We start from the raw sequence: 26,287 nt of genomic DNA on the forward strand, positions 1-26,287 counted from the left end.
ATTGTTTGGTCACTGTCAATCAAATCTGATAGAACCACACCCACACAGTCTTGCAGAGTTTCTGACTGTTTAACTCGTCATAAATAATACCTCATGCCTTGTTGTTGCCGAGTCAGACATGAATATAAACATTACAAGGATTCAGTGCATCTGGTTGCAGTAATTCCCACAATGCCTTGCCTTTTTCAGACTTGTCCTCAGTTCCTGATCCCGAGTGGCTTCCAGAGCTGGACTGGCTGCCTGCAGAGGAGGGCGGGGCGAGCAGGCCCCTGAGTTCTTCGTTACCGTGGGTGAGGTCTCCGCCCTCCGAGCTGTTGAGTGAGTCGCTGAGGGCCGAGAGGGACGAGGAGGTGCTCTTGGTCTCGCTGAGGGGACTCCTCGAGTTCAGACCTGGACACAAGAGGACAGATTGCAAAGAGTGAGAAATCTTTATTATTACGTTGGAAAGCAATGTTGGGGAAGAACTGTACCAAGAGCCAACTGTACAAATTGTGGTGTATCCTCAATGCTGAAAAATCTGTTACAAGAACCCCTTCGTTATGTACATGCACACACACGCACACACACACACACACACACACACACACACACACACACACACACACACACACACACACACACACACACACACACACACACACACACACACAAACAAACAGAAACAGAATACAAGCAGGCAGCCTCAATTGCCCTGTGCTCTGACTAAGGCCCTGCTGCCAGTCAAATCAAGATGCAGTGTGCTTTTATTGATCCCCTTCTCTAAGTCTGCAATTCACTGGGAAGGGAGAGGGAATTACAAGGGGAGGGGGCGAGAGAGAGGGAGGGAGGGGTGAGGAGCGTGGGTCATGGCCGAAGGAGCTAAGATGGCGGGAGCATCTCAGGGCACAGCTCAACAAAGGGCATTCACTCAGGAGGGAGTGAAAGGAAGGAGAAAAGGCTGCACAGATCCTGAAATGGTTGACCTATCTTTTTAATACAGGCACAGGCGCACACACACACACACACACACACACACATGGGTCTAAAACACAGAAGAAGGTAGGCATGCAGTGCACACACAAGGCATTATACTTTAATAGAAGATATGATTAATTGCCTTCAATCAAATCTAAATAAACCAGGGTCATTCACAGTGCGGTGTTAGCAGCATTTTGAATATGATATTGAACCAGCTTGAGGGAGCTTTTATCTCCACTGCTGCAGTATTTAACATACACTTGCCTTCTCTTACAATATCCAAAAGGCTAATGCCACAGAATATAAGCAAAAAGGGAAGAAAAAAAAAGAAAAGGCGCTGCTCTTAGCCAGTGGGCCTCGACCTTGAAACACACCTTTACTGAAAAATATTCCATTTTTCTCTTTTACAGAATAACTTCGTCCTCAACGTTCAAGACATACGAACAAGCAATAAAAGAAGCAAAATCTTCCTCTCTGTCAAAGTCTCCAGAGGAAAAATCAAGTCAAAACCTGTCAAAACCTGTCCCCCCCCCCCTGCAGAGAAGGGCACCCAACCAACCCTCTCCCCATGGGAGTCCAGTCCTCAGCTTGAACTGTCACACCTGCTGAGCTCAGCCATCTCCTGCCTGGGAGTGTCTAACACAGTTGACCAGATAACTAGCCTTTTACCGTGTGACAGGATTCACTCTAAGTGCCGTTCTGTCTCCACTCGGAAGTGTCCACGCTTTAACAAAACAGGGCTGGACCGTGACACTTTATTAAGACTCGTAGAAGGTGGAACGTACGAGGAGACTACAAGCTGCGGTACACGTGTGTGTTCGGCGGTGGTGGTGTCCATCTTGTGTGAGACTTGGATAAATGCCATCCAGGCTGAGAGACTTAAAAGATGGCCACAGTGGCATCGTAAACCCAGCTCGTCTCCTAAGGAACCAAGGCCTATTGATTTTTTCCCCTCAGGCACGATAAGGGCCAACCTTCTCAGATAAACAAGGCCACTGTGGCCTCTGAAAGACCCCTCAGCTGTCTAGGCCGGACAATCCCACCCACCCACACAAGAAGCACACACACACACACACACATTGAGGAACAGTAGAGGAGCAAAACGTCAGCAATAAACTGGACAAAGCTGTTTTAGACAAAAACACTCATATCGACCACCAGGGGTTTACACCAACAGCTTTAAAAGTGCAGAGAAGGTCGACTGGAGGAGGTTTGTTTGTGAAACCCAATTCTACGGCTTTTCTTTCCCCGTGTCCTCTGAACTGACACAGAACTGTGTGTTTATGAGGCGCAAATTACTGTCATATTAGGAAGTTTTGACTTGGAGGTGAAAGTTAGGTGCTAATTCTAATTGATTTATGTACAGGTACATGTACAGGTAGCAGGTTCTCACATGGGGTTTATAATCTTATATGATGATGAACTGAATAGATTTGATTATGGACTGTTGGTTGGATAATTGTAAAGATAATCTGCAGATTAATTGATAAACGACACGGACTTTGAGCTTTAAATCGAGCGTGTTTACACACACAGTGTCGGCGTTGCACACTTATCGATGTCAGTAATTGGAGGGGCTACAATTCTCAAAACCCTTAAAAAGCTGAAAGCCAGCGCTTTAACGCCAGTCGCTGGTTAAATTTAAACCCCATGTGTTGGAGTACAGAGCCAAAACAATAGAAAATGTGTCACTGTCCAAGTACTGCACTGTATTTCTATTCTGAGCCGTGAACAAGAGCCACAATGTGTAAGCTACCACCCACTCGAACATGTGAGAGTAATTTTGAAAATAACTCCATAAGGCATTTTTCTAGGGCTTGTATTAGGCACTTAGCTACTATCCAGAACATTACGTTTGAGAACCCTGCACACACAGCAGACACAAGGACGTTACTCTAAAGCTGAAGAGATTAATCTTTTAGTCAAATCGACAGAAAAGTTGAAATTAGAAAAAAAAACGATTAATCGTTTGAGTTTAGATGCGTGTGCAGTTCCAGCGTCTAGATCTGCTGCTTTTCTTTGCCTTATGCAATAGTAATAAACTGCATAAGTTTAGGTTTTTGACTGTTGGTTGTCGTCTCCTTGATGGCCGTTTTTTTCACCATTACACCAACACACACGTGAGAGGGACTGTCGGGCGTAATCAGGGACCCTGTACCTGCATGTCCAGTACTAATGTGGTTCTTCATGTCGTTCTCTTCCATGCAGACGTAGTCACAGACGCTGCAGCAGAGCGAGAACATCCACTGCTCCTTGTCCACATGGAGCGACATGTGGCTCACAAACTGGGCATTCAGCTCAGTCTGGAAATCACACACATGGCAGCTGCACAGAGAACAGAGAGGAAGAGGGAGGAAGATGGCGAGAATAACAGGGGGGAGACCGTCAGCTTCAGTGTTATATTATGTCTGCATACATTTCTAAAGTAGTACAGCCTGGAAACATTTCTTCTAATTGAATAAATATGATTGAAAATAAAACATTTCCACACAGCAGACGTGGAACTAATTCTTTTCAGATCATTATTGGACATTTTGGGAAATGCACTCGAAGGACAAGATTGAGAACATTCTCTCGTCTGTACAGTAAATACTGCAGCCAGGACACAGTTAGCTTAGCGTAGCGTAGCACAGTAGCTAGGAGCATGGTGAAATATCAAATCGTAGATAGAAATGTGGATTTCTCCATAAAAAGGGCCGTCTTTGTGCAGCACATCAAGTGTCATGATCGGCATTATTACTTAATTATCATTATTAATAATAAATTGCATCTTCCCCGTCAGATAAAATAAATTGAATATTTTTGGCACATAACCCCACCTATAACCACAAACATTTTGTACAAATTAAATGAACAAGATTGTTTATGTTTATGTTATGATGTTTATGAGGAAGATTTAGAGGTTGGAGGGAAACGAGTGAACACAATAGAGCAGTTGGGGAGAAATTAAATCAAGAAATATATCAAGATATACTTGGGCGTCAGGCAGCAGATACAGATCAATAAAAAAAACAAGATTTTATCCTCTGCTATTTGCTGGAGACGTCCTAAAAAGAGTTGAGCGTTGGTGTTTTGGTCTGTTGTCACCACCTGTAGTAGTAAGGGCAGTTCTTGCGCTCGGTGGAGTCGGCTGTAACGGCGCTGACGATCTGCTCAGCGTCTGTGTTGACCAGCTTCACAGAGTGGATGGTCAGGTGCTGATTGAGGTTAGCCCTGCACTTGGCTGCGTAAGGACAAAGGTGACACTTGTACTTCCTCTCTTCTGCAAAAATAAACACAGACACAAGACATCGGGTTACTGTAAACATTACCTCAGATGATATTTCATTAAGTTGCGCTCAGCCTCTGAGCTTTTAAAGCAAGCTTAAACCTAATTGCTTAATGCCTAACCCTGCCTCACCTTCGCCTGACCCCAACTGTAACTCTGATCCTGGGAAAGAGGAAGAAAAAACACCATGTGATGTTTGATAAAATCAACTTTTCAGGGTATCTAGATATTCCTGTAAATGCCACAAGATGGTGAAAATATGAGAACGTACAGACATCATTTTACCTAATTTGCAAGCACTATAAAATCTAATTAAAAACAATTAAATCACAATATTTCCTTTTATCCCTAAACAAATCAACGTGTCCACTTCCTATAGCCCCCCCCCCACCCACACACACACACACACACACACACACACACTTTGCCCCAAGGACATGAAGCCAGGCAACCTTTATGTCGCCGGGGAAACCAAAAAGACCATCACACTGACATATGCCCCTGCTTCTGCTCTCTGTGGTGTGGCCAAGCTGTTCACAGCCAACACTCTCAGATGGTGTGTGTGTGTGTGTCGTGTAGCGTGTGTACGCAAAATGCGAGAGCATGTCCAATTGTGTGGGGGCATTTTGTACACAAGTCTCCATTTGTGCGCCCGGTGATTTAGTCTGCAATCTCAAGTTGCATTCATTTCTAATCCAGCGGTAATTTGCTTGAAATAAAATTGCATGAAGCAGGAGAGTCATTAATTTATTTCCCTAATAAGGACAGAGAGAGGGATTGCAGTAGACAGTGATGGGATAGAATGGATCAATCGGGAGCAAAGAAGGGCCAAGTTTAAAAACACAGTGTAATCAGGACACAAGGGAGCGTACAGCTTCATCCAGAGGAAGTCTCCCGTGTCTGAGTGTGAGAGAGAAAGTGAATGAGGGAAACAATCGTGACGGCATCAGAATTACTGGTGTGTGTGTGTGTGTGTGTGTGTGTGTGTGTGTGTGTGTGTGTAGATACTCTGTGAGGCATTCCTCTAGCTGGGTAATTAGACGGGCAGATTTCCCAGTGAGACTAATCATGGTGGTAATCTCTTTAAAGGAAGGGTAATCTAGTCTAGTCAACCTTATTTACTTACTGTGGGCCGCACGAACACGGCAGCGAACATCTACACATTAAACAAAGAGATGCAAATGTGCGGCGACGAGTGTGCACATACGCCGACGACGTGAGTGTATGCGCGTGTTTATTTACCTGTGTGTAGAGACAAATGTCTAGAAAGAGTCTGCTGTCTGCCAAACACTTTGCCACAGACAGGACACGGGAAGAGCTGTTCATTTAGTCTCCACTGGGCAATCCCGTTTCCCAGCTCCCCATCGTCCTTCTCCGAGTCTGAAACGCAGAAAGAAAACATACTCGTCATTCACAGTCGTGCAGCTGGAACATAAGTTTAATATGCTTTGATGTTGAACCTACCAAACCACAACACTCTGCTGTGCGGTGTTGCTCTGATTGTGTTCTTTGAACTAGAGGGTCATTTTAACTTTTAGTTCAATAGTAGAGAGTTGAGAGGTGACAGGGAACAAGGGAACAAGGGAACAGGGGGGAATGAATGCAACAAAGGTCAGAAACAAAAGACGGGGTAAGGTCGCAATCAAAATAAAACATACAGCATGCGTCTTACCCACTACAACGCCCTATTTACATCCATCTTTAACGAGATGCATCTCCAGTAAAACAGCTGGAACAACACGGGGAACAACATTTTGGGAAATCTGCTTATTTCTCACCGACCGTCGGATGAGAAGATTGAGAGCGCTCTCTCGTGTCTGTCCTCCCAACATGAAGCTACGGGCCGCTGGGAGTTATCTTAGCACAAAGACGCAAGAAATAATATGATACTTTTTTACCCAGCTATAACAATCAGCGTCCAACTCTTCTGTGTGGCTTCCCACGCCTCTGGCCTCCACTACACTACACAGACAGGCAGGCAGGAGAGGCTGGAGGGGGTCTGGCACTGGACGGACGAGAATTAAAGATGCGAGACAAAAACGGAGCATCGGAAAGCGAGCGAGACAAAACACTCGCCTAATATTTCACAATCTATGGTTAAGAATGACATTACGTTCAGTCATTTGGCAACTAAGTGCTCGGTTAAAGTATCGCAGAGCCAAAAACTACAAGGTCAAATAGTCCAATCTATCAGGAACAGTCTCATTGCCTTCAGTTTCAGTGAAACAGAACAACTGATACACTCTGGGCTAATTTGCTAACCCACAAGACTTAAACCTGTCTGCTACCACTTGACAGATGCTCCGTGTGTAGCCTGCGGGTGGGATGAAGTGCAAATGCATTCTTAATGTCAACAGCAAGCAGCAGTCCTTTGCTCTAAAGCCTGCAGCACACACATTTCACTGTAGCTCTCCTTTACTGTATGTCACTCCCCCCCCTCCCTCCCCACAATCAAAGAAAGGAAAAGAATGAGTGCAACTATTTTCAGATGCTTTGAGAGTCTGAAGAATTGAAGTTTCTGCTTTGAATTCAACCTCATCACAGGACAGAGAGTAATTCACGAGGATGAAAACGTGCTTTGCACCTTTTGTAGATGGAGGCAGGGTCTTTTAGCGATTGTGTGCATTTGTTCAAAGAGCATGATACCGACATTGGCTAAAACCTTTGCATTTGGAGATTATTCTGAGTTTTATTTTCAGTGTTTAAAACTCCCCTGCTTAGTTTCCCCCCTCGCACTAAAAGTTGTGATTCTTTACAGATGTAAATCAGTTCTCACAAGTTCTGACTCCACAAAAGAGGAAGAGAATAAGAAAAAAGGGTTGTTCAGTTACATAAAGTACAGTTTATACTCAACAGTGAGTTGTGGAAACTTCTTGAACTCACATTTTATCATTAAAACATGTTTTTTTTCAATATTATACAAAACACACAGATGAGTAAAAGTACCACAGTGGGAAAAAGGAAAGAATATATTATATTTTGTATATTATGCTGGAGGTATTATTATGGTACAAAATGTTGAAGAGCGGACGCATCGGCTTTTGGAAGGTGGTGTGAAAGGTCACTTTGCTGTTGTTGCACTGACACACAAACCCGAGAGCAGTTTTGTCTCCGTGTCGCATATTTAATCCCCTCTACATGCAAACTAGTGAATGTATGTTGTGTGCCTTTGTTTGCTTGCTTTTAGTTGCGTCACACCATCCCTCGCACATCTAACTGTCAAAGCAAACATACAGCACATTTGGTTTGATTCACAAAATAGTCTTATGCATCATTTGTGGCGAGTAAACTTATATACGCAAAGTATTTGTTGTATAACAAAGTATAACCCATACAGCTAAAGAGGCAGGCTGCATGTGTATTACCCTATGGACCGTTTTCTTTTGTCTCCATATGCTCTTTATATACACGTTTCTATTTTAGTTGTATCTACCTTTTGATTATTTACTTTCTCTACTCATCTGTGATACTGTGCTGCTGCAACAACCACACGACCCCCTGCTGAGGCCTGTGTATCATTCTAAGAAATACGAAACATGTCCTAAGTGGAATATCGCGTCATAACAGAGTACTGAAAGAATATTTTTATGAACTCAACTTACTCACTTAGAAATGTAGTTTCTCAGATATAAGCAGTGGGCTGCAGATCATGGCATCCTCAATGAGCAGAGCATGCGGAGAAATGTAGATCAGTTTAACTAGAGCTGAAATCATTCCATCAGTTAACGGACAGAAGGCCAAATATTCTTTTTTTTTTTTAGTTCTGGACGCAGCTTCTCCAACGGGAGAGTTTGCTGCTTCTCTCGGTTTTATATAACGTACATTGAATATCTTTCATCTCCCTACTACTGCAGATATTTGACCCCATCATTAAGGTGAGGGATGGCACATGGTGTTATGGTAAAGACATGCGAGTAGACGTTTGTAGTTCCTCGCACAGAGAAAAGCCACACAGGCGGCGAAGGTGTCACAACACGAGTAACTTACTGCGGCCTCGACCAACCTGCGAGTCACGCACTGCCTGACCTCCTGCATCAGCTGGAACCAGCCTCTCGCCATCACCGCCGGGCTGATAGCGGACTATAAACGGGCCGTTCAAACTTCGTTTCTCCGCGCTCATTGTCTTTGTATGGCTTATTCTGAGAATCCTAAACCTTCTTACGGGGCTTGTAGCAAATGAAAGCTTTAACTGGTCCGGACTCACAAGCGGCCTTTGTCACACAAGGTGACGAAAAGCCGGATGGCAAGGGCTCGAGGCCACGACCCCGCAAACACACTGATGATTAAGCCGGTTAGGGTGTGGCGTGAGCCTTGAAGTGGTTAATGGGTTAATTAGTGCTATTAGAGCGAGAGAGAGCGAGAGAGAGACACAAACAAGAAATGAAGGATTGTTCTAAACCCCAGACTGAAGCGAGAAGCAACTCCTACTCACTTATCCTTTCTTTCTTGTTTAAAGGGAAACACACGTTTTATTTCTACAGGAATATAACCATTACGATAAGCTCAAACAACACTGTTGGCGATCACCAGTTTAATCGCTCGCAGAGACATACGTGTACAGAAGGTCATCGCTGAGGACTATAATGATAAAACAATATATGTTTCTTCCCCCCCCCCCCCCCCCCTTTATAAAATATCTGCTGTAATGATGTCAGCTTTTGCTTTTAAACACACAGCCAGTTTCAAGACAAATCACGGCACCAGCAGCAAACTGTCAGTCGCAAATCATTTCACAACCAGTAAATACAAAACAATAATCTTAGCGGTGCCGTGAACTAACAGGAAAGTTCTCCAAATACTGAGCCTTCCGACAAGCTGCAACTGGAAATGCTTCCCAATATTTGAAGCAGCGGGTGAAAAAACAGGGAGAAAATAAAGAGAGACAAAAAAAAGGTAAAGAACAAAGAGACACACACGCGGAGGAGAGGAGAGAGTAAAACAGTACTACAGTAAAAGAGCGAGCAGCAGAGGCTTGATCTGAAGCTTAAACACACAAGGGAAAGGGGAGGTGGGCTGGGCGAATTAACTTTCAGGACACTCTTGACACCCAGAAGCCAATCAGATTTTCATTAACTGGCAGAGGGACAGGCAAAGCTGGCACCAGCTAATTAACCTCTGGATCTCTCACTGCCAGAGGAACATGGAGGGAAGTTCTGGGATGCCAGGGAAGAGGGGAGGAGAGGGAGACGGGGGATGCCCTGGGCAGAGGCCTTCGGGCTGGGGAAATGCGTGAGAGCAGAAAGGCCGGATGGAGCTCTAAATGTGAAACGGGGAGAGAGGAGGGTGAGATCATGTAAAGCTGGAGGTGGTTAATTGAGATGTGTCCTTGTGGCAGTACACTCGGATATAAAGATGTCTTCATATGTAATTTCATGTTGAGTAACTCGCCAGGCTACAAAGCCTTTGTGTAAGAGGGTGTGTGTGTGTGTGTGTGTGTGTGTGTGTGTGTGTGTGTGTGCAGGGTCTGTAAATGCATGCACATGTATGTACAGTATGTGTATAATGAGCATCTCCGCATAATCAGATATTTCTCCAAGCGACAAAGAGAATATCTTGAGACTTGGATACGCGTCTCTGAAGACGCTGTACTCTGAATGACACAGACTTAATGACTGTTGGCAGTTAACCCCTTCCTGCTTTGGGCCAGCTGCACATCTTTTTTTTCTTCTGACAATTATCTCTTTGGAGGAGATCTTTGTGTGGAACGACAAACATAAAGACATTAGAGCTGCAGCTAACGATTGCGGATTATTTTCTATATTAATAGTTTATTCTATGAAATGTTGAAAAATAATATCCTTGAAAGTTTATGAATTTAAGGCGAGAAAAAAAAGGCCTTGAAAGTTTAACAAAAAAGACAAATAGACACGAAGTCAATGAAAGAATTAAGATCTTTGTGTTTTGTGAAAGAATAGAAATGTAAGATCTTTTAACACTATTTTACTAAACTTTGTGCGCTGTCTGCATGCGTGTCCTACAGTTGCTTCATCGTTTCCCGCGCCACCTTCCTTTACAAAGTGCGACACTAATTAACCTCGTCTCAAACTTTAGCGTGTTGGATCCTTGGATTTGAGGGAATTGGATCTGTAACTTGCCATCACGAAGCTGTGGAGATCCTGCAACTGGTTAATCGACTTACCGGTCTAAAAGACACGATATGAGCAACGATCATTTCCATCCATCTACTGGCTACAATAAACTGCGATATGTCTGTGCTTCTACTACTACTCCTACTACTGTAGTATGTTCCTGAGCGAGTGTGTGTTTGTGTGGTTGTGTGTGTGTGTTTGACGCGTGTCTTACCGTGGAATAGTGCCCTGGTAGAGGAGCTGGCTTCTGCGGGGGAAGAGCTCTTCGAGCGTGAGTTAAAGGGTGATTGTCTGAAGCACTCATCCAGGAACGGACTGAAACATGATACATAATAACAGTTGCACAGCTACTAAATTAAAACACATACTGTATTCAAATGATATTAAAAAATGCAGGTTGATACCCATCATGGAGCAAAAGCACAGGGTATTATTGACTCACCTGTGTATTCCAACCATGTTACCGTCTTTGTGGTTGTTGGCTTTGCTGACTTTTTCTGGAAAAACAACAAAAAAAAACAGTCAATACAAAATAATTTACATATTTTATCATTTTTATTTATTCAATAGCTAAATCCGACCCCATAATCGATCGGTAAACAGACACAGTTGCAATCTACCTCCTCAACTAACGATTCTTCAAATCTCCCTGCACATTGGCCGTTACAGAACGCTATGTAATCCCGCTTCCTTGAAGTTTAACTCGGCTGGTAAAGCACAGGTTGGCCATGCCAGCAGGGGTGCACTGGCCATCTGGAGTAGTGGGAGTCTCTCTGGTGGCGACCTGCCGACCTGTGAGCCGAAAGTTAGCCCAACGATACCAATATGAAAAGATTTCTTTATTTCTTTTTAAATCAAAATGTGCATGGATGGTTAGATCACACAACCCAGATGGCACATGTGTGTGTTTGTGTACGGTTACACTCTTGTATGTAAATTGGGAACGAAAACATGACAAAAAACCTCTCAACATTTACCGACTGTGGCGTCGAAAAGTGCCAAGAGTTGAATCAACACGGCTAACGTGACAAAATAAAGCAAAGTGAAGATAAAGTTGAAAACAATATTTATTCCAAGGATTCTTTTTATTTGATTGCATTGCAATGTACAGATCTACATAATAGACCGGTTCTCTCTCTGGAGTCTCTGGACACAGGAAAAGTCTGTTGAAAGCTGTTCATCAGTGCAAAATTATAACTTTTAAATATTTCATGGTACTACTCTCGGAGGAATAAATGCAAAATGTGACCAACTGGTGATTATCAAACGTCCCCGTGTCTGACCTGCGATGGAGAGACTTTTTCCCCTCACTCGCATGCAACACCTGATTGCAACTATTCGTCCCAACTTTTTTCCGACATAGCCACGTACCTCTCAGAACAATTACAGTGACATTGATCAACCAATCACCCGCTGAATTAAACAACATCAATAACCTTAACATTATATTAAACAAAGCAGCAACGATTTCTCCTGCCAGCCTTTATTTTATAGTGCTGCGCTATAACACGCTGCAAGTAAGGTCTTCACACCTTAGATCACACACACACGTTTGCATGCAAAGCAAGTATAGTTTCTGTTGCATCCACCTGCAGTTGCACAAAAGCGAGTAGAAAACGAAGGTTATCCAAGTGCACCTCTGTATACCAGACAGTCACTCTAGATCCAACACAGTTGAGTTTCATGAACAGGATACTTGTAACATTTCTAGCTGCTCACAGAGCTATCGAGTATGACGTACAAAAGGATTTTAAGAGGTTTCTAAGTGCCAAGTAAAGTGAGAATTGTATAAACAACTAAATGCTTCTATAGGCTTCCAGTCTTCAGTCGTAACGAGCCCTATACTTCCTGCCTGAGAATGGAGCCATACGAGTGAGTTTCAAGGCGATGTACTGAAGGGAATTTCAAAGCTGCAACCATCTCAGTGTTCAGAGCGACCTTGCTACTGATGTGTCTCTGAGGTCCTACTGCTCTGGGTAATTCATATTGATTGCTCATTGTGTGACAGCAGCCCACACTGTTCCAGTCCCCCTCACATTCATACCCAGCTCTAAGGGGGCGGTCGTCGCTGTTGCCAGGCTAGCGATGCCCTGGCCTCCCTGGGTGGGCATACTGTGTACCCCTGCTGCCCTCTCTACCCTCCTTATCCTCTGCCCCCCCCCCCTCCCCTCTCCCCCTATGCAACCCAACCCCCCCCCTGTAAACACCCCACTCCGTCACACTGCTCGCCAAGGACAGAGGTCTCTTTCCACGTTGCCATGGAGATGCCGCACGGGAGAAATGTAAAGGGAGGAGGAGGGAGGGGAAGTGCAGGGGGAGAGCGTGTGCAGCCAAGTGTGCTTGAGCCGGCATGTCTGAAAACGAGTCAAGGGAGAGAGAGAGAGAGAGAGTGAGAGAATGAGAGAAAGGAGGCGAGGGAGGAGGGAAGAGGGGGCATTTGTGCAGACACCACTCCCCATGGGGCCTTGTGTGAGCGTGTAAAGGTGTGTATGCAAGACTGTGTGGGAAAGAAAAACTGCCAATGTGTGAATTTGTGAATATGTGTGAAAGCAAGAAATGGGAAAAAGATTTTACACAAGCTCGTTTCTTTATATGGCATTTAAGAGAAGCAATCAGAGGCAGGACAGAGATGGGGTCACAGCCCTGGACTACAAGCCTGACCCCGCCCCCCCCCCCCCCTCACACACTCACACATTTGCACCTTTTCCCTGGGGGGAGGGGGGGCACGATGGTTCCACCTCAAAGCTCTGTCTTAATCTAGCAATACAAACAGCTGTCTGCTGCTTCAATGTCACTTTCATGGCCGCACAGGTAAAAAGCAGGATGTCATTACATGTCATATATAACCTCGACTTTACAACAGAGCCACCAGAGGATGGAAATGGAAACATGTAGGTTTTATGATCGAGTATCAAAAACTGTCCAAGGTTTACACTGCGTAGAGCTGCAAGGGGGGGGGGGGGGGGGAAAGAAGACATGTTGCTGTGCATGTGTGCGTGCGGATCTACTGTTGCTCAGAGAACAGCGTGTGCCTGACAGCGCACGTCTGGAAGGAACGTACCTGACAGTTTGAACAGTAGTTCCGAGGCCATTTTGACCGATATGTCCTGGGAGAAGAGGTCTTTCTGGGGGCGGGCCAACGTCTCGGGGCGGTTACCCAATGGCTCGGTCTTCTCCCTCATCCCTAAAGTGCTGAAGGCCAGCAGGTGTGAGGCTGGTCGGGTGAGTTCATCTGGGGATGGGTCCACCTCCATGGGCTCTGCCTTAACTTTCAGCTTCTGGTACTGGTCTTTGTTGTTCTCTGCAGCAGATGATTGAACAAGAGAGGAATGTCTGGTCAGACTCTGAAGAGATTTAAGCGTTATACATTATCTAAGGATAAAGATTTTTGTTACCTTGACCCCTTTAACAATCATACACGGACTAACCAGAGAAATACAAAAACCAATGAAATGTGATGCAGGACATTTACTTGTAATGCAGTACAACAACACCGTGGTACTTGTACTTAAGTAAAGAGTACATCTTCCACAGTTTGTGGGGACCATATTTTATACCTGCTCTTCATTGGACCCGACTTTATGCATAGTACACGTCTTCCACGTGACCCTGACTGCAGAACAGATGATTACGCTGCAGCTGCATATCAAATAAAAGCTTAATTTGAAGCGTTTTCTCTCAAAATTACTCGTCAGATGTGTTTATCTTGAACAAGTCAAGTCGATTTTATTCATACAGCCCAAATTCACAAAATCACACATCTGCATCAAAAGGCTCTAAACGCAGTAAGACACAAGACACCCTCTATTCTTAGAGGCTTGATGTAGAAAAGATGAGATAAGATTGAAAGATATTCATTCTAAGGCTTTTTTTTATTTGATTGCATTGCGATGTACCGATCTACATAATAGACCATAACTCACTGTACAATAATATGCAAAGTCTTTGGACACAGGGGAAGTCTGTTGAAAGCTATTCATCAGTGCACAAATATTTTAACATTTCAAGGTACTATACTCTAGGAGCAATAAATGCAAAATAGGACCAACTGGTGATTATCAAACTTCGTCTGACCTGCGATGCAGAGCGTTCTTCTCCCTCACACACCAGCAGCTGATTGTAACTAGCCGAGCTGTTAGTCTGGACTTTTCCCAACTCAAAAGACTTTCTTTAGCAACGTGCTGCTCAGAATAATTACAGCGAAGAGACCAAGCACTGGCAACCAGTCACCTGCTGAATTAGACATATCCTGATGCTCAATAAGCCTAATATTAAACTTCATAAAACAATTAATAATAATAACTTAATACAGAGTGTACAAGTTAATAACGCATCCAGCATACATGTTTAAAGAACTTGTATGGATGGAATTACAACTGAAATAGTGAAATCCAACAGCCAAAACACTGCAGCTAAAGCTGCGCTGAGCCGGTTAGCATCTAGCTGTTTAATTATTAGGCCGAGAGGGCAGCGGGAGGTCACTTGTCGCTTGGGGAGGGCTCCAAGTAGCTCACTGAAGCAAACAGGGAAGACACCAAAATCAGAATGAGAAAGCCTTTAGCAATGTTAACTAAGAAGCAACGGATCTATGGCTCTGAACACTGGAGGTGTCGCACAGAAGAGCCTCTGATGTTTTTAGCACATGAACAATGGCCTGAAAGGGTAAAAACAGCCGTTGAGTCGCTTTTCATACAAGTTAAGGAGGTGAGGCAAAGTGAGCGGGCTAAAAATAGTCGAGATGGCATCTGTTAGGAATGTCCCGAGTCGATCTGCAGAATCAAACACTGCCTCTCTTCTCTCCACGCATATTAAACAAAAAGACTATAGGCCACCATTAAAGAAATATTGGAAACTATTAAAAGGACATTGTGATGTTCTTAATGCAGAGCTATTCCGATGTTAGACATTGGTTCTCGAATGGCCTCTGTGGCTAAATGTACTTGATTAAATGTAGGCCTACTTAAAGCTACAATAAGGACACACTGTGTAGCTGTAACATTTGGGGAACAAAGACGAATGAGTGAATAAATCCTTGATTGCTACATCCGTTAGCATCTGAACATCCAAGGTATCTGATCTTTGACTGCAGGGATGGCGGGAGGCAGTGTCTCAGTGTGGTGACAAGCAGGAGCAAGACAAAGCAGTGGGGTTGATACAGTGCTGCTGACATGGCGACTCAGCACGATTATGGGATATATGAATTTGGCAGGGCATCGGGAGCAGTGGGAGGGGCAGGGGGGAGGTTAGAAGAGCTGGAGAAAGAGTAGGGAGGGAGGGAGGGAGATACGAGACAGTAACCCTGCGCTAACCCCGCCACCCCTCCCCTCACATTCTCCACCCCTCTGCTGAACGAGGCCAGTGTGAGACACCAAGACCGGACCTGCAGTACATTGCGCGCACATGTGAACATGCAAGAATCAGTATGCTAGCTGTGTGTGTGTGTGTGTGTGTGTGTGTGTGTGTGTGTGTGTGTGTGTGTGTGTGTGTGTGTGTGTGTGTGTGTGTGAATTTATTTGAAACTCCTCCTTGCCACCTCCCCGAGGTCCAGGTGTAGCCGGCATGAGGGGGACACTGACAACCATCAGCCCCACTAATCCCTTAATCAGGTGGCCAGAGTTGGCCAAGAGTAACCTAGGAGAAGCTGACGGAGGGGCAGAGCAGAGGAGAGAGACGGGAGGGTGGACGGGTGAGTGGGGGGGGGGGGAGGGGGGGCACAGCTCTGTCAGGGTCAACAAAGGGACACCCGAGCTTCCATCATTGGATCACCACGCTAACGACAGAGGCCGAGTGGACTGCTGCGCCGCAAAAACGCCCAGAGTTACACACGGAAACACGCTATATGTACTTGAGCTCCCAGCACGGGGACAAACATGCTTACAACCCAAAGAGCCATCACAGAGAGGTCACGTGACACTGAGAGAAAATATTTGGTGGTAAACACAGTGACACCACGTTGAAAGCATCACATCACAGCAGGCCAGATCAGAAGTCTACCTGTCACACAATAAAAACGTGGCCTTACTCTCACACTGATAATAGCTATGGCTTGTTGGTCGGGGTCACGACCTAATGTTCTGAAGCCATAAAAAGCAGCCCTCAGTCTGCCTGAATCCAGCTTGTGTGTCTCTGTAAGTGAGAGCGTGAGTGTGTCCATGTGTGTATGTGTGTGTGCCCTTTGTGTCTATGAGCATGTGTCATCCCCTCTGGTGCAAAAGCCTTTTCTGTGATACACCAGCTGCCATTAGGCTACAGAAACAGGTCTGGAAGAATGTGTGTGTGTGTGTGTGTGTGTACACAAGGGGGTCTGTGCCCTTTCTCAATAAATATCATAGCTTTTCTCTAGTGTCATTGTTTCTCCATTTCCTCTGAATATTACTTCAAAATATGCCAGTGTATATACACTACTACTTCAAAATATTTTCAAAAACTATGGAAAATAAGCGGGGTTAAACTGCAGGCCATTAAGTTATGTGCGTGTTCTATTAATTTCTATGATAGTTGTACCACTGCCGATAACAAAAACTGCTATATGTGATATTTGGGAGCCATTTTTGTGGTTAATATTTGAGCGATATTAGAAACCAGGGAAACTTTATTGTTATTCCTTACAAATAATCTAATTACAAAATGCAACCTTACTTTTAATTAATTTAAAAGCATGCATCTAAATAAAGTACATTAGGTAGTAAGGTAAATAAGCGATGATCTTTTAGTTTTAGTCAGGTTTTTACTTTCAGTGCTTAAGTTCCATGTCTTGAACAAATGCACATGGGTCCTATTCAAAAACAGCTGCATGTGCTTTAGAAACCAATGACACACTGTTAGATTGCAAGTCTGCCTGAATCAGGTGGGTAGAACTTGTCCAAATGTGTAAAAGGCTGCAAACGAAAGCTACTTTCAGCTCCATTTGGTTTGTAATGGCAACCATATTGCCGTTTTACAATGTGTGCGACTGATCTGTATGCCAAGTTGCTTTAAATGCACTATACATACCTTGTTCCCTCTGACGCAGCACTACTCAAGATTTGAGTCAGAATGAAAGTGACTGGGGTTTGTGCGATGTTCTGTTTTTAGTGATCAACTTTGACCTCGGGTGTCCACTTGAATCTGTGTGGATGTGACAGCCTCTTTCGCCGAGAATATACAGTAGGAAGGTACGGACCCAGGACAGATTTGTAACTACACTTAAACTTAAAAAGTCACACACCATTAGAGACTTAATGCATGCAAGTCAATTTACTGCACCACTTTGATGCATCGATGGCACGGGAACAAAAACTTGGACAGACAGGCAAGTGAGGGAGACACGGAGAGGAAGAGGACAAGAAGACAGGGAAAGAAAGAGGGGGGGGGGGGGAGGTCAAACAGTGCCAGAAAAAGAACACCCGAGGGTAAGAGAGGAAACAAGAAAGTGGGATGAGAGAGAAGAGATGGGGGAGGACAGAAGGATGAGGAATGGCTCGAGCCTAAATGACAAGCTCTCCACCTCTCTCTCTCTGCCCCCCCCCCCCCCCCCCCCCCCTCGCGTTATCCTAGTATACCCTTCTCCCTGCTCCGTTATTCCACATCTCTCCATCCCTGCCCCCATCCCTCTCTCTTTCTCAATCTCTCTATTCTCCTGCTCTCCAGCCGACCTGCTCAGACAGGGGTGAAGAGTTCATGCGCTTCAAAGGCTGCAGTGTGGAGACTGCATGTCATGTGGGAGCCACAGCAGCCTTGCCTGCAGACTTCACAGACAGCTGCTGCTACAAAGATCCTCGACCAGCTAGCTTTCAGTAGTTTCAGCCTTCCAACGGTGGCAAGCTGCAGCTACATCTGACTCTAGAGCAGTGTGCTTGATAAGCGGCCCATAGGGAACCTGGTATGGTCCTTATAAAAGTGTTCCTAAAACAAAAGAATATTTGGCAGAAGCCAGCGCCGATCCAGGGCTAGGAAAGCTTCATCGTATTAAAAAAGGTCAAGACAAGAGACAACAAGCGATTGCCTCTGTAATTCCGTCACTTCACATATAAAACTACCTATGCAGGAAACAAAGCGCAAATAGCAAGGAGCAAAAGGACTCAACTGTGCATTTCTGTAAATAGAAATATAAGCAGCGATATCGAGCCGGTGAGACAGAAAGAAACATGTGAAGGTAGGGAGGGTGGGAGTAAAGAGAGGTCAGCGAGCGGCCACACTGAGGGGGCATGATGAGGACACTGTCAGAGCAGTGTGCAGCTTAACATAAAGTAATACTGTACAGTAATCCCAGTGTTGTGAATTAGAATGGTGAACTGCTTACACAGTCTGCTGTGATAAGCCATATTAAGTAAATAGTGAATCCTTTTAAGTGAGCGTAAGGATAAATAATGAGCACTACATTCCATGTATATATATATATATATATATATATATATATATATATATATATATATATATATATATGTGTGTGTGTATGTATGTGTGTGTGTATGTATGTGTGTGTGTGTATGTATGTGTGTGTGTGTTGGTGTGTATGTGTGTGTGTGTGTATGTATGTGTGTGTGTATGTGTGTGTGTATGTGTGTGTGTATGTATGTGTGTGTGTATGTATGTGTGTGTGTATGTGTGTATATATATATATATATATATATATATTAAATATGCATCTATTAAATAAATATATATATATATATTAAATATGCATCTATTATATAAATATATATATATATATATATATATATATATATATTAAATATGCATCTATTATATATATATATATATAAAATTAAAAAAAATAAATAAATAAAATATGTATATATTTAATATATAAATATAGTTTTTTAATATAATAAATATTATTTTCAGTGCTCCATTTGTTTAGTTTTTGGTTCATTCCTTATTGAACCACAATTTCAGCATAGAGCCAGAGAAACTGGGGCGACCAATATAATTTAAACTATTTCTGGTATTTTAATTTGATGTAAGATTCAATTATTTTTCTTTGCACAGGACAGTTGCTGACCAGTGCAAAGAATGACATGTTTTCCTAACCTTCAACTGTGCTTTACTGTCAATGGTGCAAAGTCTGTAGGAGTAGTACTGTGACAGGGTGAACATTGGCTGTTTGAACATTTAGAACTGAATAGCTGTAAACATTTAGTTTTTTAAAGCACCGTTTTGTTTTCAGTGCACAATCATTGAGTTGATCATTTAGTCATTCTATCATCTATTGTATTAGACGTGTGCGGTGCAGAATACAAAAAAAAAGGCAGTACTTACATAGTAATGCTGAATAATGTAAATAAACACAATCTACAACCTGAAACCACACAAAGAAGAAACAAAGCACATATTTAGTGCATATTAGGCAACAATGTCAATAAGTCTATCTGCATCGATCCTAAACTGCTTTTACACTTTGGTTGACTGAATCCCTGCAGCTACCTGAAGGCAGGAGGAGATGTACAATGTGTGTTTTTATCTGTAACAAGTGCTTCATCAAAGAGCAGAGACATTACTCGCCATGCTCCACTGTGGTTACCTAGAGGCAATCATGCACAACCAAACCAGGGTGCTGCAAAACAACATAGATGGTATTCTTCCACTTTATCTGTTGCAATTTCATCCCAAAAATGAAGTGGTACAGCAGAATTAAAACAGGGATTCTTTTCTTTTTTTGGTTGAGTCAAGAGTTGACTTTTCAGCAGAGCAAAACCCCCACAAAACTCTTGACGGAGAGTGGAGTAACTGTCAGATTATCCCGTTGACAGTGAGGATATCCACGCTGTAGGCTGACAAACATGTGGTACGTCAGTCAGTTGTGGCTCCTACAGTAGAGCCATTGTGAAATCCTTTGAGGGGAGGCCAGGTGGAGCTGGCATCCTTTGATTACAAACAGCGTTAATTATCACTCAATCAATCAGCGCTGGCCACTGCTGCAAGAAATGCCAATGCTTTTGGAAATCAACACCCACTTTGCCAGCATTCAGCTAATTGCTCCGACACACAAAATCAACACAATTTTCTTATAAAATCTTGGGCAACAACAATCGCTGGAGCTGGTGGACCAAACCAGGGATCAACACCTGTTAATATTAAACTGGCATTTGAATATTAAGCAGAAAAGGCTCTGATGGAAGGTACGTGGTGCTTTGTTCCTGCCGGATGTGCAAGTAGGTTGATGTTTTCTGTAATAATCAACAAACAGAAACTCATAAAGTTTGGTACGAAGTTTCTCTGCTCCTTAGCTCTCTGTTATTAGGAAGGTAACGAGCACTGTATGGGGGAGAGGGCCTGTAAAATGTCCTCAGAGATGGAAGGCCTGTTCCTAAGGAATGAGGAATGAGTTAAGCAAGTACAAAGTGTGATTTCACACCTATAGTGAGGGTGGCTGAATGGTGAGTGGGTGGCGCGGCTGTTACCCACACGATGCCAGTCTGCCAGGGCACCACCTAGGGCCCTGTACCCCCCTTTCCCCCTCCCTTCCTGTGACGCCATGTTCCCCTTGCCCTGCAACACCAGTGCCCATCTGCTAGGACACGTTAGCCTCTGGCGCCAGGGACTATTTAGCCCGGCGTAATTAGCCCCCAGACACCAGCAGCCTGGTTTTAAACAGATGTGGGGGAGGTAGCGCTTGCAAGGCGACTCAACACGACCAACCAATGTTTGATAAGGAAGAGAGGAGGAGAGACAGGGGGGGGGGGGGGGAGAAGGAGAGAGAAGAAGAAGTGACCTAGTTAAAGGCATGATGCAACTCATGTTACAGCACAATGGGCAGTAATGATGACAACCCCACTTGCTCGGACTGTCCAATGCCGTGGTCGAGTAAGGATGAGCAGCGGAAATCTAATTAGGCTGTGTCCATTTGCTGTACGACAAGCAAGGAAGAGGAAATGAGCGCTTCTTAAAACAGAGAAAAAGTGATGTACAGAACAAAGAAAATGCTTAGTCTAAACTCCCCGATGTGATTTCCCTATTTAAGTGTCCTAACTGGGTTATTGTGCTCTGGGGCTGACCTTTATCAGGGGACAGAGAGAGGTTACTGTGTAGATGCCCTTGAACCTCATGACCGTAATCACACGTGACCGTAACGGCATTGACCTTTCCCTGGCGCTCTCCTTCCCTCCTCGCCATCTTTTTCTCCTTCCCCTTCCCCCCAGGGTCATTTGAGGGTCCAGACTCTTGTCAAGGCTGTCACTCTAGACAGCCCTCTCCATCTACCGCCCCCGCTGTTGCCATGGCAATGAACGGCACTGCGCTCAGGAGGACTGTGTGAGGGGGCAGAGGGAGCCAGCGGACGGATGAACGCTGCAGCATCTTTCCCTAACCTAGGTCAACCTTGCAGAGCTAGTGTAAGTGATGGGTGGGGATAAATGCTGGCCATGCTGCTTGAGAACCAAATAAACTGGCAGGATAACATCAGTGCGGGGATTGGAAATGGCAAAAATGATGGGAGAGGACGAGTGCTAACAGTGATGAAACAAAGAACATGGGTGGAGGCAGTACAGTGGAGGAATTACACACGGCTCACATCATTCTCTCAGCTCCTCTCACATTTAACACAAAGGCCAATATCTTAAATTAGGTTGTTTTTTTCTTTTCGTTGTTTTAAAGCAGTAATCATGTCATCGTTGTCTTCCTCAAACGCACACACAAAAGCAAATGCACACACATATACACACACACACACACACACACACGGAAACGTGACCTGGGGGCAGGCAGTGGAGCAGTACACGTGAAGTACCACAGAGCTCCCAGCCAGCATGAGTCACTCCGAACACCAGTCAACCCAGAGAGAACAATGGCAACTGGTGTGTGTGAGGTGTCCGTCAAGCACGCACGCACGCACACGCACGCACGCACTGGCACAGGATGAAGAGCCGCGGATTGAGTAACGCCCCGCTGGCCACCATCAGACTGCCATTTGCTTTGTGCTTTTTCTTATTCTTTTCTTTTTCTTTTACACTGTGGCTGCATATTTGCACAAGTGTGTCACATTGTACATGCTATGGCTGTATAATTATAGGCTGCTAATCATTCCAATGTTGAAAGCAGTCTGTATATTATTAAAAAAAGAACAGGTAGTCCATAAGAATTACTATGTATTAGAATAAGTAAAATATTAAGAAATATTATTTTAATTCAGAACGATGCACAGAGTGATGCAATGGATCGTTGAATAAAATAAACATTTTCATGTCGCAAGGGAAGCCAGCTCTGTTGGTACATACTGATGCATACTTCAGCATGTGTCATTCTTGACTGCCTGAGAGATGCACTCCTGCAGCCCACAGCGGACTAACACCTGTCCATAATACACTTGAACTAGACCTGGCATTCAGTGGTGATTTTGGATGTAGGCTAAAATAAAACGGCGGCTTTAAACTTTATCTAGCAGCGACACAAAGTGTATAGAAATTGAAAACAACTGTTAAAGCAATAACACAAGTTCAGCAGCACATACGCAATGTGCAACAAAATAAATAACTAGGTTTGAGTCCTTGCCTGAGGACTTGTTACCAACATTCTTGCGGAGTTCAAACCTGAAGCTGAAAAGGCTAAATCATGCTGCGTTGGATGATGTCAGAGCGGTCAGCGCATGTCAAGTATCTTACTGTTTAACTGTCACTGGGATAAGGGTTGAGTTTTAAGTTCAGTATAACAAGCAGATAGATCTTCGGCCATTCGTTTTGACAAGAAACTGCCGCACACAAACAAAGCAGAACAAATCCTCAGCGCACGGCTTATTGTTCACATAAACTTAGCTGCCTAGACGGGGACTGCGGAGAGAAAATCAAACTCCAAGACAAGTTACCTGAATATCATCACAGGGATACAGGGGATACAGGGGATACAAGGGCTACCCCCCCCCCCTCCCATGCACAAATCCATAGAGTATGAACACATCCTACCTGAAAGCTTCATCAGCAGCTCTGAAGCCACCTTGAGGTTGATATCGTGGCTCAGCAAGCTGCTCTTAGTCATGGGGCTTCCTTCCCTTGGCTTCAGTGACCGTGGGCGATCTGTGGCCGCTGCAGCCCCCGCTGGTCCGTCATGGCAGAAAGTCCCGGGGAAGCTTGGCTTTCCCTGGCTCTGGGACAGGGAGGAGGGTCTAGGGCTCAAGGCTTCCTCCGCTTTGGGCTCCTCCTTCAGGTGGAATGGAGACTTGAGCGTCTCCCTCTGGTTGGCCGCTGCAGTCAGAAAGAAAAGAAATCGAAGGAACGAGAAGAAATTAATTGAGGATTTGAGGAGAGAAGTGAGGTTTGTTGGGTATTTTCAAAAAAGGTGTAAACAAAACAAAATAAAGCATTGGTTTTAGGTAACGGTAACATGAAGCGTCCCATGAAGGCAAATCTGGTGTCGTAATTATGTCCATCATTGGTGTGTGTTACGTGAGATTAACGTGTGTGTTATGTAGGTTTCCTTAAAAAAAGGCACAAATATTTCTTATACACTGGACCAGGCTGTATGCCAGTCTCTCTTCCACGACAGGACGGCATGCATCCCTCCACACCGTCTCTCAAAGAGCAGTGAAATGAGAGCCTGGGTCACATGCTGCATTCTGTATACCACTCACCCTCCAGCTTGTGGCGAGCACCCATCTTACATTTATAGTGGTGCCGAGTGAAAAACAACAACAACGGAAGTTCGGGGTAATATGCCGTACAATGTTTCTTCTGAGCGAAGAGGACTGTATACACACAGCATAAAGTATAACACATGCAAATGCAGATTAAATGGAATAACAAAGTAGTCCACAGTGGATTGTCACAGTCCTATCTGCTGTGGGCTGACACAGAGGGTGCAACCCCATGACTGTCCTTCTCTCTTGGTCTTTAGGGCATCCCCATAAAATTCCCAATTCATTTCACCTCCTCTTTTCTCCTTCACACTGCCCGCCTCCCCATCTCATTAATTTCTGCACACTTCATTCTCAGCTCTATTCTACTCAAGTCTAGTTTCATTATCCCTTCTCGCCCCGGACGTCGTCTGAATCATCTTCAGACGTAAGGACATAAAATAACTCCCTCACTTCTATAGAGCGCGATAGCAATCGGCTGAAGTCTTATCTGCCATCTCTGCAGTGTGTAGCCTAGGTTAGGGAGTGAACTGTCACATGGATCCCTCTGCTCTAAAGTCATCTTCAAGAGAAACTGGGCCACATCTAATCCGCCTTAGATGAATAATTAATAATTAGACATGGAGCAACTTCCGATAGCCGCCAAGAAAAGAACAGCGGGGCAAGCGCCTCTCTTTGTGTCTCTCAGCACGTTCTACTACACTCTGCACTAAAAACGAAGGTTTACACAGGCTACAGATTACAACACTGTGGACATTTAAAATGGATATAAAAACAGTGGAGGAAGAACTGCAGGAATATGTTTTAAAATACCTTCTTCTTACTGTCTTCCTAACATTCTTCTCGTTCAGTGCAACTACAGGAAGCGTGGGGAAGCTTAAAGGATACTTTTGTAACCTGATTTACGACAAGCCATTTCTTCAGAAACAATTACAGCAGTAAGTACTTCATTAAGTGGCTGTTGGCGGTGTAAAAAAGAAAAAGAAAACGTGAAACAGTTACAACAACACGTGTGCAAGTTGTTGCTTTTATGAGTTAATAACAAATTATATTTTTTTTGTATTTGTTTGACTTATTATGGGTAATTAGATCATTAACACCTGCTGTTGAAAGACGTGGGAAAGCAGTGTTTATTTGAGCAACATTAAAGCTGGTAGGAAGTGTGTGTGGAGCCTCTTGTTCTCTGCAATGTTGCCATTTGCCAGAAGAATAAACAAATAAGCCACTATAGATAAATAAGTATCTGCAACCTGGGGTGTTTTACATTGTTTAACACGTGAGTCACGAAGCAGAGCCTCGTTGCTATAGCAAAGTTCAAGAGGCAGGCCATCACATATGCTAATGATAACCAAATGTGTGCAAAGGTTGCTTTCTATATTTGTCTTTGTAAATTTAAAAAAATATATGCACCTCAAGAGTTATTTCTCCTCACAGCTAAAAACTTTAGCATTATGATGTTTAAGTCGTGCATTCTGACATAAGCATGTTAATTTGCTGGCGCTCCAACAGAAAGAGCTACATGGACAGCACGAGTTCATCTCTATAATTACCAATAGGGTTCAATTCTAAATAAAACTTATTCCATGAAGTTTGATTGTGGCTGACTAGGGTACAAACAAACACATATAGATGGACACCCTCCCCAACCTTTGACACACACACACACACACACACACACACACACACACACACACACACACACACACACACACACACACACAAGAGCGGCTATCACTCTTGGGCAGACTGCTGTCCAGTCTCCTTTGGCCCCAGCAGAGATCTGCTCCGCTCCTCACCCTACCGCCTCACCTAACATCTCTAACCGCCACAGGCCTGTCGCCCCCTGCCCACATCATCAATCTGTGCCGGCTCCAGCCCCTCTGATTAATGATGATCTATGCCGGAGGGATAGAGGGCTCAGGGACAGGGGATACGGGGCAGCAAAAGGGGACAGGTGCTGGTGGTTTGACCACCTATGTGGCGCCACAGTGCCACACCATGGCGGGCCGGGCTGCAGTTCAAGAGGGGGAGAAGGAAGAGGTTGAGCGGTGGGGGGGGGGGGGGGGGGTTAGTGGGCAGTGACCTTCAAGTTCAGGGGCGGTGGCGTAGGGTCGCATGCGGCACCAGCTGGAAATGTCACACCGTCAGATGTCAGCGGGCAGGCTAAGTATAACCTGGTCAGCACCTGGAAGGACGTCCTCTAATTAGAAGCGTGTTGGGCCATGTCGGATCAGACAGGGACAGCACACTTGGTCACCGCCTTACAAAACACACAGAAAAATACACTATCCCTTTAACCCACACAGACTAGACACACATCTAGATCTTAGGAGAAATCCCTTTTTCGTGTTGTCACATACAACAGTGCACGTGCCGTGTCACGCTCCATTCGAGCCGTACGAAAACGCCGGGCTGCACATAAGCCACTGA

At 44.4% G+C, this 26,287-nt stretch overlaps 1 protein-coding gene across 3 annotated transcripts in view; it reads right to left on the reverse strand.

Moving 5' to 3' along the window:
* Positions 1-26,287, reverse strand: part of znf827 (zinc finger protein 827) — a 63,811-nt gene that overhangs the window by 7,880 nt on the left and 29,644 nt on the right. For 2 of the 3 annotated variants that reach the window (XM_029450264.1, XM_029450421.1), the window contains exons 5-13: positions 23,190-23,468; positions 13,376-13,615; positions 10,757-10,811; positions 10,529-10,629; positions 5,468-5,605; positions 4,358-4,387; positions 4,048-4,219; positions 3,116-3,282; positions 181-390 (exon numbers count right to left, since the gene is read on the reverse strand). In XM_029450264.1, coding sequence (XP_029306124.1) covers positions 181-390; positions 3,116-3,282; positions 4,048-4,219; positions 4,358-4,387; positions 5,468-5,605; positions 10,529-10,629; positions 10,757-10,811; positions 13,376-13,615; positions 23,190-23,468 — 1,392 coding nt within the window. The remainder of the gene's footprint in view (positions 1-180; positions 391-3,115; positions 3,283-4,047; positions 4,220-4,357; positions 4,388-5,467; positions 5,606-10,528; positions 10,630-10,756; positions 10,812-13,375; positions 13,616-23,189; positions 23,469-26,287) is intronic. The other variant, XM_029450337.1, reaches the window with a different exon arrangement.

The sequence above is a fragment of the Cottoperca gobio genome, chromosome 1 (assembly GCF_900634415.1).
Source record: "Cottoperca gobio chromosome 1, fCotGob3.1, whole genome shotgun sequence".
Lineage (NCBI taxonomy): Eukaryota > Metazoa > Chordata > Actinopteri > Perciformes > Bovichtidae > Cottoperca > Cottoperca gobio.